The 12,477-nt window shown below is 50.3% G+C and overlaps 1 protein-coding gene across 1 annotated transcript; it reads left to right on the forward strand.

The window, feature by feature from the left end:
• Nucleotides 1-511: 511 nt before the first annotated feature.
• Nucleotides 512-10,125, forward strand: SLC11A1 (solute carrier family 11 member 1; the record flags this gene model as incomplete). Its single annotated transcript, XM_044667545.1, has 11 exons — nt 512-627; nt 4,174-4,244; nt 4,623-4,690; nt 5,256-5,411; nt 5,760-5,918; nt 7,374-7,460; nt 7,757-7,876; nt 8,378-8,527; nt 8,662-8,735; nt 9,175-9,328; nt 9,920-10,125. Coding segments are annotated over 11 exons (1,269 nt in total), but the record flags the coding sequence as incomplete, so codon positions are not given.
• Nucleotides 10,126-12,477: the final 2,352 nt, after the last annotated feature.

Here is a 12,477-nt window from a genome sequence, read left to right on the forward strand (position 1 = left end):
CCTCAGACACTTCCCAGCTGTGTGACCCTGGGCAAGTCACTTGACCCCCATTGCCTACCCTTACCACTCTTCCACCTATAAGTCAATACACAGAAGTTAAGGGTTTAAAATAAAAGAGAGAGAGAGAGAGAGAGAGAGAGAGAGAGAGAGAGAGAGAGAGAGAGAGAGAAATGTATATTCCAAAGAGATGAATTACTAATAGTGGAATTTCAGGGATTGAAAATAGGCCTTCACTCTCCTTTCAGTCACATCTGATAGCCTCTCCTGCCATCCTAGGCCAAAGAAATGTCCTGAATTCCCTTTAAACCAAAAAAAATCTGAAGGAATACACCTAGGAAAGAGTTGGCTTGAACACATCCTTTCCGAGCCCCTATCGCCTTCACCTTCTATCTGCAAGATACTTCTAGAAATGGGGGAGAAAAGGAGAAATAGAATTTCCCAGAGCTAGGGGACAGAGGAGGGTAATGGAGGGTACACAACCCAGTGTGAGAGCTCCCTCTGAATCCTTTTTTTCCCTCAGGTGCCCCGTGTCCTTCTCTGGCTGGTCATGGAAATAGCAATCATTGGTTCGGATATGCAGGAGGTCATTGGCACAGCCATCGCCTTCAGCCTGCTTTCTGCTAGGAGGTAGAGAACCTAACATGCATTATTAAATATCGGAGCTTGGTGGGGTAGAAAGAACGGGGCTCAGAATGAAGAAAAGCTTGAGTTTGAGTTTACTTTCTGATACACATTCAGTGGGCAACACTGGACAAGTCATTTCCATTCTCAGACATTCAGCAAAATGGGGGAAATAAGGTAATGGTACTGCCTATCCTATAGAGAGTGTTGGGAGCAGGGTGCTCACATGAGAAGGTATGCTCCTGGAGGGCAGACACTGTCTTGCTTGCATTTGATCCTCAGCTTAGCATGGTAAGTAGCACATGGTAAGTGCTTGATCAGTGCTCTAGATATTTGCCTATCTATACATGAAGCCACCTGACATCTACCTACCTACTCATTTATCTACCCACAATATCTATCTATCCACCTATTCAACCATCCATCCATCTATCTACCCATCATCAATCCATCCACTCATCCATCTACCATCTACCCATCTGTCTACACCCTCCACCATCTATCTTCCTATCTATCCATTCATCCAACATCTACCCACCCATCATCTATCTATCCACCCATTCATCCACCCATCATCTATCTTTCCATCTCTCTACCCCAGTGGTTCCCAAACTTTTTTGGCCTACTGCCCCCTTTCCAGAAAAAAAAATATTATTCAGTGCCCCTGGAAATTAAATTTTTTTAAAATTTTAATAGCAATTAATAGGAAAGATAAATACACCTGTGGCCATCACCACTCTCCTGGATCTCTGTAGCACCCACCAGGGGGTGGTGGTGCCCACTTTGAGAATCACTGCTCTATCCCATCTATCCATCCATGCATCACCTATATAACTACATATCTATCTATCTATCTATCTATCTATCTATCTATCTATCTATCTATCTTTCTTTCTTTCTTTCTTTCTATCCATCTATAGTTTTGGTAGATTGCAGAAACATTGCATTATTTTTTTTCAAAAATGTTAATTCAGTCCTGCTCCATCTTCTCAATGCGGATAGCCAAGAGCCCCCACAGGGCCTGGAATGCAAGGCATTCAGACTCTTTCCTTTCCTGTTCCCATCTATCCTGTAAACATGAGCAACCAGGTGCCATGAGCAAGACAGGCCTCTGGCACACATTGAAAAATAGGCAACTTTAAAAAAACTGACCAGGAGTGATTTGGCAGCTGCATATAAGCTAAACGGAGAAAGAAAAACCCTGGTAATAACAAGTTTGTCATTGCAGAATGATAGGATTTAGTGGGCCTTAAAGATTAAATATACATATTTTTAAAACTCTTACCTTCTGTCTTATTATCAATTCTAAGACAGGAATGGCAAAGGCTAAGCATTTGGGGTTAACTGATTTGCCCAGGGTCACACAGATAAGCACTGTCTGAGGTCACATTTGAACTCTGGCCTCCAAGTTCTAGGCTTGGTGCTAGAGCACTGTGCTACCTTGCTGCTCCCTTAAGGATTATCTTTGCAGATGAGGAAACTGAGGCCTGAGATTGGTTAAGTGACTTGCCTAAGGATTCAAACCCAGATCTACTAACTCTAAACTAAAACTAAAGATTCATTCCATTATACTTCTTCCCAGAAGGTGTAATTATTTTTCTAAGCTCTATTATCTCATTTGATCTTTATAACAACTTGGTGAGAATGGGTAGGTGTTATTATCTTTATCTGACAAATGAGGTTACAGATACAGGGAAGTGAGTGAACACCCTAACCACCAAACCACTCGGTCTTAACTCCCACAACCCACTCCTCCATTCTACCTCGTTGACTCAGGGAGGTCGTGTCCTGAATCTCACCATCGCCCATGTGTTCTTTTTTCTTTTTCTTTTTCAAATATATTTTTATTTATTTTGTTAAATATTTCCCAAGTACAAGTCATTTTTTTAATATTCATTTTTTAAAATGTTGAGTTCCAAATTCTCTTCCTTTCTTCCATCGCTCCTCCACCCCTTGAGAAGGCGAACAACAAGACATTAATAGTAGACTTGTATATTCTACCTCTACTATCAGATCCCGATACTCCTTTGTCCTCTCATCACTTCCTATTGAGCCTTCCTCCTCCTAGCCCTCTTCCTCGCCCTCATCACGACCCCAAATCTCACCATTTCTCTGCCCTCTTGCAGGCTATGACCCCCTGCTCTGACTTCACATTCTTTCCTTCCCCATCTCAGTCTTCTGGTCAACCAGCCCAACTCTACACTGTCCTCTTCCCTCCAGTCTCTTGTTTGTGGGGTCCTGTTGTCATTCATGCCTCACCAAACTCCAAGCCTGCCTTATTCCCCGTTGGATTCCTTTGCTCTTATTGATGTCCTGCTGAATGGGTCTTTGGAAAGTTATAAAACAAAACCAAACCAAAGTTGTCAAACCAAACTCCTCTACAAATTAATGTCAGCTCATCTCAACAGGACCATTACTACAGACGGGGAGAGCATTTCTTAAACACTTAAAGTCAGGCACTGTGTCTGGGCATACAAAGAAGGGCAAAAACACATTCCTGGGAGCAGTGAAGTGGCTCAGTGGATGAGAGCCAGGCCTAGAGACGGGAGGTTCCCGAGTTCAAATCTAGCTTCAGACACTTCCCAACTGTGGGATCCTGGGCAAGTCACTTAACCCCCATTGCCTACCCTTACTACTCTTCTGCCTTGGAGCCAATACACAGTATTAATTCTAAAACAGAAGGTAAGGGTTTAAAAAAATTTAAAATAAAATAAAAAACAAATATGGTCTCAGACACTTCCTAGTGGTGTGACTCTGGGCAAGTCACTTAACTACACAGTATTAATTCAAAGATAGACAATGACACATGTACAATCCAGTGGAATTGCTTGTTGGCTACAGGACAGGGGTGGGAAAGAACATGAATCATGTAACCATTGGAAAATACTCTTAATTAATTAGTTAATTAATTAATTAAAGATTTTCAAATAAAAAATTCTAAGATAGAAGATAAGGGACTTAAATTTTTTTTGATTGGTTTTAAGGGGAAAGAGAGGCAAGGGTTGGGCAAACAGGGCTAAGTGACTTGCCCAGGGTCACCCAACTAGGAAGTGTCTGAGGCCAAATTTGAACCCAGGACCTCCTGTCTCTAGGCCTGGCTCTCTATCCATCAGTCACCCAATTGCCTCTTTATTTTGGATATTTCATCCTCATGAGAGGCAACACAAGAGAACCGTACTCAAAGCCAGGAAGACTTGTGTTCAGACACACTTTGGTGGTGTGACTCTGGACAAGTGACTCGATCTCCAAGGGCTTCTGAGCAAATTTAAGGTTCTAAGTTGAGAAATATGCCAACCTGCATCGGTAAGGGAGTTTCTTCCCCTGGAATTTCCCTCTACCTTTGAAGTCAGATATAGTCTGCACGGGCATGTCTCTTGCTCTCTACCACGCACACAGTTTTCCTGATTCCCCTTCCCAGGCTAAGACTCCTGTTTCCTGCCCCACGGGCCCCTGGGAAACCTCAGAACCCCCCCACTCTCCAGTTCTAAGGGAGATTGGGTCCCATGTTGGGTTTAGGACTGGCTCCCATAACTGGCCTGCTTCTGGTTGCAGGATTCCCCTGTGGGGTGGCGTCCTCATCACCATCGTGGATACGATGTTCTTCCTTTTCCTGGACAATTATGGTGAGTTCTCAGAAAAGACACCAGAGGCCAGCTGAGACTATCAGAGGACAGAGAGTTTCCCTGTCCAAGCCAGAGGGGAGAGAGGGAAAGGGATACAGTTTTCCTAGGTAACAGACTTTGGATTTATTTGACACAGTTGAGGCTTTCCAAAATGTTTTAGATCTTCTCTGTGAGAGATGTTCGAGGTTCCCTCTAATGTTCTATGATGCTACAAGTCTATGAGTTAACCTCCAACGCTCTTTGAGAAAATTCTACCTGAACTTCCTCACATTAGAGATGGGAGCCACGGGACCAGGAAGGTTAAGGTCTCCGTGTCTGGGTAGGGAAAAGAAGTGTCCTGAAGGGGCTGCTGTCTTCAGTGTCTCTTTCTCTCCCAAGGGCTGAGGAAGTTGGAAGCTTTCTTCGGTTTCCTCATCACCATTATGGCCCTCACTTTTGGTTATGAGGTAAGACTCCGACAGGATGCTAGCCTCCCTCATCATCAACCCTGAACCCCAACTCCAGGTCGGTGACTCCATCTTTCCACCCTCCTCTGCCCCGGGAGGACCATGATAGAGTGAAAAGAGCCCTAGAATTGGAAGTAAGGACCTGGCATCAAATATGGCTCTGCTACTTACAAACTTTGTGACTCAAGTGCAAAACATGTTCCTCGGGGCTTATCAAAGAACAGAGTTGAACCAGGGGAGGTTCCATCCAGTTCTTTTTCTTTTCTAAAACCCTTAGCTTCTGTCTTAAAATCAATACTAGGCGCAGATTCCAAGGCAGAAGAGTACTAAGGGCTAGTCAATTTGGGGTTAAGTGACTTGCCCAGGATCACATGCCTAGAAGTGTCTGAGGCCACATTTGCACCCAAAATCTCTGGTCTCCAGGCCTGGCTTTCAGTCCACTGAGTCACTTGACTGCCCCATCCCTTCCAGCTCTAAATCAACCCTGTGAACTACGTTCTGGGTAGGGAGGGATGAGCACTGCTATGGCGCCAAGGTAGGACTCACTCTTCCTTACCCCCTACAGTACGTGGTAGTGAAGCCAGACCAAAGGGAGCTGCTCAAGGGACTCTTTCTGCCCTCCTGCTCGGGCTGTGGCCAGCCTGAGCTCCTGCAGGCAGTGGGCATCGTAGGTGCCATCATCATGCCCCACAACATCTACTTACACTCTGCTCTAGTCAAGGTAGGAGAGGAGGGAAGGAGGGAAAGAGAGGAAGAGTAGGCGGCCAGGGCATGGCCTTGGGGAGAATCTGGGGACCCTTCTTTGAGCCGAAGCCCTCTGACCCCATCTTTGACCTCATCCTGTCCCTACATCTTTCGTCCTTGGCCTTGGCCTGTTCCCACATATCTCGCTCCTCCATCCATGGGTCTACATCCTGGTCCTTCCTCTTTGGTGCGTAAGGATGGATTAACACCTTGGGATTTCTAGATGGAGACAGAACTAAGAGGTTGGGGGAATCCAGCTCAAGGATTCTCAAAGGAGCAGAATCCTCCCTTCCTGCCTGAAAGCCCTCCCTGTCCTATCCTCCAGTCCAGAGAGATCGATCGTTCCCAAAGACAGGAAGTTCGAGAGGCCAACATGTATTTCCTGATAGAGGCTTCCATCGCCCTGTTCGTCTCCTTCCTCATCAACCTGTTTGTCATGGCGGTCTTTGGCCAGACCTTCTACCAGCATACCAACCAGACTGTGGTGAGGAATCCAGAGAACCTCATCCCACACCTCCTCTGGGGGCTCGCTGAGTTTCCATTTGCCCTTGAATGCCCTTCCCCTCCTCAGGAGTCTGATCCTGAGCTGCTCCCCCCTTGTACTCGTAGCTGTTTGCTTTTTTAAAACTCTTACCTTCCATCTTGGAAGTTATGCTGTGGACCAGTTCCAAGGCAGAAGAGCTAGGCAGTGGGGGTTAAGTGACTCGCCCAGGGACACACAACTAGGACATGTCTGAGGTCAGATTTGAACCCAGGACCTTCTATCTCTAGGCCTGACTCTCAATCCATTGGGCCACCTATCTGCTCCCACTCATGGCCTTTTGGTCTTTAGTTTGGTTTTGGCATCTGCCTCTCCATGATCTGCTTCGACAGACCAATATTAACCATCTTCCACCAGATTTTAAATGCCCGTCCTTGCCCGCCAAGCCTCTTTTTTTTTCTCTTCTGGATATTATGACATTGATTACAATAACTTAAATATATCCTGTGCTGAGGTAACATTCCAAAGTAGCCTTAACAAGTTCCGTTGGAATCCATATACACAACCTTTATTTGCTATGAGCAAAAATGTTACAGCTGCTCAGTTTCAGCACTGGCATTGCACAGGAGCCAAATTAAGGAACAGAAGTTCAAATTATATTAAACACATAATTGAATAAATCAAAGGGAATCTCAGTAAGTCTTATAACCCATTCCCACCTGCCGTGGTCCAGAATAGCTCCCTTTAACATTGATATTTCACTCAGAACTCCACTGAACAATAGAAAATGGTTGACAGAAAGAAATCTTGTTCATGGAACCAAAACACTGGTAGCCTGTAATTTTTTAATGTTAGGGGGCAGCTGGGTAGCTCAGCGGATTGAGAGCCAAGCCTAGAGATGGGAGGTCCCAGGTTCAAATCTGGTCTCAGACACTTCCCAAATGTGTGACCCTGGGCAAGTCACTTAAGCCCCATTGCCTAGCCTTTACCACTCTTCTGCCTTTGAACCAATACAGATGATTGATTCTGAGGCAGAAGATAAGGGTTAAAAAAAAATTTTTTTTAACATTTTCTCCAATCAAATATTTGATCACTTAAAACTCCCTCATGAAGGAATCCTCATGGTATCGCTTCAGAACCCAAGCTGTAAAACTAGCACAAAATTCTTTCTTGTTCCCACTCTCGTGGAGAGCGTGTCTTAGAGCCATTTTGCACCCTGCATCCTCTAAGCCTCTGGACTCTTGCCTGGCACCCAGGAAAGAGAACTTGGACTGAGGATCAGAAAACATCGGTCCTTGTCCAGTCTCTGACACTAACAAGCTCTGGATGAGAGCCTTCCCCTCCCGAGCCTTCATCCTCTTCCCCTCTCCAAAAAGAGAGTTAGACCAGGTGATCTCTGAAGACCCAGCTAATACTCTGGGGCGGCTGCCCTCTCTGCTCTCCTCTTCATGCCCACAGCATGATGTGTGCGCCAATGGGAGTCTCTCTTCTTACACCTCGTTCCTCAAGGACGGCCAGCTGGTGACTGCGGACATCTACCAGGGGGTGAGCTGGTGGACGGGCGGGAAGGCAGGGCCCCTCTTCCCATTTCCTCAGCACACGTTCTCCCAAGTTTAAGCAGGAAGCCCTTAGCTTCCATGGGGCAGCCATGCCAGAGAACCAAGCAGTCACGTTAGACTTTGAGGGAAGGGGAGGTGGGGGGAGGACCTCGTCCTACAAATATCTGCTCCAGGGTGAGGCCCCTGGCTGCCATCTGCTTCCTGGCTGGGTGGAATAGCTCTGGGAAGGGAGACTCCTTGGGCTGGACAGGCCAGATTTCCCAGGAGCCCTTTCTTCTTCAGGGTGTGATTCTTGGATGCTTCTTTGGCCCTGCTGTCGTCTACATCTGGGCTGTGGGCATCCTGGCAGCTGGCCAGAGCTCCACCATGACAGGCACCTATGCCGGGCAGTTTGTGATGGAGGTGGGTAAGCTCCCAAAGAGGAAAGGGGGGGCCTGCTGGGAATAGAGAGGCTCTGTGGGAGGATGGGACGGTTAGAGATTCATCTACTAGGAGCATGGAGGGGCTTCTCCCTGGAGTTGACACCTGCCTCCTTTCCCCACCATTCGTCATGGAGAACTCCACACTGGCTGAACTCCACTCTGGGCTGCTCTGTCATCCGGAGGCCAGGCTGGTCCCTTCTGTAATTCCCTTCTCCTTCCTACTCTGCCTCCATGGCCAGGCTCCCATCCCAGCCAGAGAACATCAGAGCTGGAAGGAACCTTAGAAAGGGGCTAGACTTGAGTCCAAACCTTTCATTTTACTAGTGAGCAAAATATGGGGCCAAAGGAAGCCAGTCATTTCCTTCTACTTTACACAAGTGGAAACTGAGGCATTTGAAATGAAAACCAATTCCCTGAGCACTGATTGAGGGGGCTCCTGCAATCCTCCTTGAGGTCCCAAACTTCCTCCTCTCAACTCCAGGGCTTCCTGAAGCTCCGCTGGTCACGTTTTGCCAGAGTCCTCTTCACTCGCTCCTTTGCCATCCTGCCCACCATCTTGGTGGCCATCTTCAGGGATGTACAAGATCTGTCTGGCTTGAATGACCTTTTAAACGTACTGCAGAGCCTGCTGGTGAGAGCGTCCTCTTGGTGGGGGAGGGGGAGCTCCTCCCTTTGCCTCCTTGGTTCCCTCTGCCCTCCTCTGACACCCTGGCCTGGCTCCTCCTGGCCTCCTGGGCTTGACCAGTCGTCCCATCTCTCCCCCAGCTCCCCTTTGCGGTGCTCCCCATCCTCACCTTCACCAGCATGCCCTCCATCATGCAGGAGTTCACCAATGGCTTGTAAGTGCTCTCCTCTTCCTGGGCTAACAGCAGCTAACATTTACACAGCCCTTTCACATCTACAAAACCTCATTTCCTTCCCACAATCCTGGGAGCTGGGCACAGCTGGCCGTATCCCATTTCTCAAGTGAGGAAACCAAAACCAGGGTCCCAAGGCGACTAAGTGATTGGGGCAGGATTTGAACTCAGGTCTTCCTGACTCTAGAGCCACCACTGGCTCTGCTATGTCCCCATGGGCCCCTGCTCCCACCCCACTGCCAGGCTTTGGGACCCCACCTCTCTGTCCCAGGAAGTCGGAGCACAAAAGTCAGAGTCCAGCCAGAGCTGGGTGGGTCGGGGCTGGGGGAAGAGGGGGGAAGGGCTTCCCAAGCAGGAGTCCAGCTCAGGGTGACGATGGACCCTGAAGAGGATCTCACCCCCACCCCCTCCTCCTCCCCAGGCTCTCCAAAGTCACCACATCCCTCATCATGGGGCTGGTCTGTGCCATCAACCTCTACTTTGTGATCAGCTACCTGCAGGGGCTCCCCCATCCGGGGTACCACGCGCTAGTAGCCGTGCTGGCTGTCGCCTACCTCGCTCTCTTCTTCTACCTGGTGCAGTGGGAAAAGGCAGCCTGGGAGGCTTCGAGGGGGAGGCGGCAGGCGATGGGGGAGTGGAGGAAGAGAGAGGGTGGTCAGGGAGACAGTCCAGAGGCTCCAGGGACTGGGCTTCAGGGTGCTCCCTTCAGGGATGGATGGTCGGAAAGGTCGGGAAAGCAGATCCGGGAGGGGAGGTGCCAGGGGCTGCCCAAAAGAATCCCTGCTCCCAGTCTAGGCCTGGAGGGGGACGGTGGGAAGACAGCTCTCCACAAACAAGATATACCCCGGGGAGACTGGAAATAATGTCAGAGGGAGGGGCAGCTACATGGTTCGGACCTGGAATCGGGAGGTCCTGAGGTCAAATGCGACCTCAGGCACTGCCTAGCCGTGTGACCCTGGGCAAGTCACTTAACCCCATTGCCTAGCCCTTAGCGCTCCTCAGCCTTGGAACGGAGACTTTAGAACAAACGGCAAGGGCTAAAAATAATAATAGTTTCAGAGGGAATGGGCTGGGGCGGATGGGGGGGGGGCACTAGCCTAGGAGGGGGTGCTTGCTCCCCAATCAGGATTTCCCTCATTACTTCTCACGCCTTCCCCCAAACCTAGATGTGGACCTGCTGCATCGCCCACGGGGCTGCCGTCCTGGCGCGCCGTTCTCACCGGCAATTCCTCTATGGACTTCCAGAGGAAGAAAAGAAGAAGGGCAATCCCAGCAGCTGAGCCCTTCTGCCCAGGAGGCTGGGGAGGGCAGCGGAGAGGGGGATCCCGCCCGCCCAAGTGCTGGAAAACTCAGCCGGAGGCCCCTCGCACCAGGTGAGGGTTCAGTTGGAACAGATCCCGGATCCCGGGAGCCCTTCGCCCTTGAACTCTAGGAGGCCAGTGGCCAGTCTGGAAGACTGAATGAGTGGGGTCGGGGAGAGCGAAAACTAAAGCTGGAGTCTCGCGAACTCTCTTTGAACGCGGGTCCTTTCCTCCTGGCTCCCATCTCAGCGGAGGGCGGAGATGGGGGCTGTGCCTTCTCTCCCCCACCGGCCCTGTACCCATTTTCCAGGCTGGTACACTGAGTTACGCTTCCCGCCCCAGTCGGGAGTCCGTGCCTTCCGGGCCCCGATCATTTGTCATCTCTCCGGGGAAGGCCAGGAGTCCGCAACTCCCACGCCTCGCTCATTAGCGGCGACCCACTAGTCCCTCCCGTTTGCTCCCACAGGGGCCAGGAAAGTCCCCAATTCAGGGAGGGCCACCCCGGGGCGGGTCATCAGGGTTTCGGGGCGCCCTCAGCTCCTTCCGGGGTGAGGGTACACCCTCGCTTCTCCTTCTACGAACGTGGGCGGCCTGGGGGGAAGCCCCAGGGATAGGTTGGGGCTCTCCCTCCCTCCCCTACGCCCAGAGCCCGGGCGGCTCTTTACCGACGGTCCCTGGGCGGTTTCTAGGCTCCCCCAGCTCCCTCCTCCCTCCCTGCCTCCCGCCTCCTCTCCAGAAGTCTGGAGAACGGTCCCGGGGTGGGGACACTGCATTCCATGGCCCGTGGGACTTCTGGGGATTGAGGTGCATGAGGAACTGGGGCGCCCAGGCTGCCCGCTAACCCGGGACCCCCAAGTCCGGCTGTCCGGACCCGCTTCGGGCTGGGGCGCTTGTTTTTGAGAAGAATTTCCTCTTTCTTAAAAGGGCGATGGCCTAGGTAGGGCCCACAGCGTAGGAGGGATGGGGCGGGGTGCTGGGAAGGGCGGGGAGGGCGGGGAGGAGACCCACCCAAATACTCCGAGTGGATTGACCCCACCCCCATCCTTTTCCCTTCCCCCAATAAACCACTGGCCCGACTCCACGCAATCGGCTAATCAATATTTATTACACAGGCTTTCGCCGTGAGGGCGGGGCAACGGGAAATCCCGTTTTTCAAATGAGGAAACAGAAAGCTGAGAAATTAGTCCTAAAATGCCTGGCTGGTAAGGACCCGAGCTCGGATCCCTAACCGGCTCCTTTATTCAACCCACGAGAGTCCCTAACCGAACTGGACGGAGGGCCTGGAGTGTGGAAAGACTCGAGTTCCAAAGGGACCTCATCCGCCAGCTGTCACTTAACCTCTGCCGGCCTCAGTTACCCCAACTGTAAAATGGGAATAATAACAGCATGTCCCCTCTAAGGTTTGTTGCGGGAACCAAACGTTGTGCTATTGGTAAGCGATCAGCAGCACAGCGTCTGGTACTCTGGAGGCGCTATAGAAATGCTCCTTCCCCCCATTTGCCCTTTCTACGAAGGTCAGCCCGGTTCCCTGCCTCAGGACTATCTTCTGCTCTTCCCCCTCCCTCCTCCCTGCCACAAGCAACGAACAAACCCTGCCGGATCGATTCGACCTACTCTGACACCCCCCCCCCCCCACTTCACCCTCCGGTCGCCTCTAGCCCAGACTGTTACAAGTCTCCTAATTAGTATTTGTCCTAGTCCCCACATTCCCTAGCCATGCCAAATTAATCTTAAAACACAGGCAGGGTTTGGCTTGGTCACTCCCCCAGCTCAAGAATATTCTGTAGCTACCTATCACCGACATGATAAAATCCCAAACTTTTTCAGTTTGGTATGTAAGTCCGGTAAACCTGCCCTGGCATCTTCCAAGTTTATTCCACATTTCTCCCCTTCACACATTTGAGATTCCAGGCGAACTGACCTCCCAGTCCTTCTAGTAATTCAGCATTCCATCTCCCCTTTCCACTGACTGTCACCCCACCCCCTGCCCAGAACGCCCCGCCCCCCCTCCCCCCTTCTCGGAGTCCTTCACCTTCGGAGAGGTCGAGCTCTTGCCAACTCCTAGAGGAAGCCTCCTCGGATTCCTGAGCGTTGTTACTGCTTTCTCTCTTCTTAGACTATCTTTATATATTTCCTTCTGGCTGTTTCCTCCCCAAAGCTGCAAATTCCTTTTTGAAGGCAAGAGCTGCCTTTTATCCCACCTTCATAATTCTGAGGACCTAGCAGAGGGCCTCAAGTGCCATAGTAGGGGCTTTAATGCTTGATGAAATTAATTAACCTCAGTTTAGGACAAAGAGAGAGCAAAAGCTCCCTTCTTCCCCGGGAGCTGAGGCACTCCAAGATGGGGAGTGTGTGTGTGTGAGAGAGAGAGAGAGAGAGAAGAAGGAGGAGGAGGAGGAGGAGGAGGAGGAGGAGGAGAAAAA

This window comes from Gracilinanus agilis, chromosome 3 (genome assembly GCF_016433145.1).
Source record: "Gracilinanus agilis isolate LMUSP501 chromosome 3, AgileGrace, whole genome shotgun sequence".
Taxonomy (NCBI): Eukaryota; Metazoa; Chordata; class Mammalia; order Didelphimorphia; family Didelphidae; genus Gracilinanus; species Gracilinanus agilis.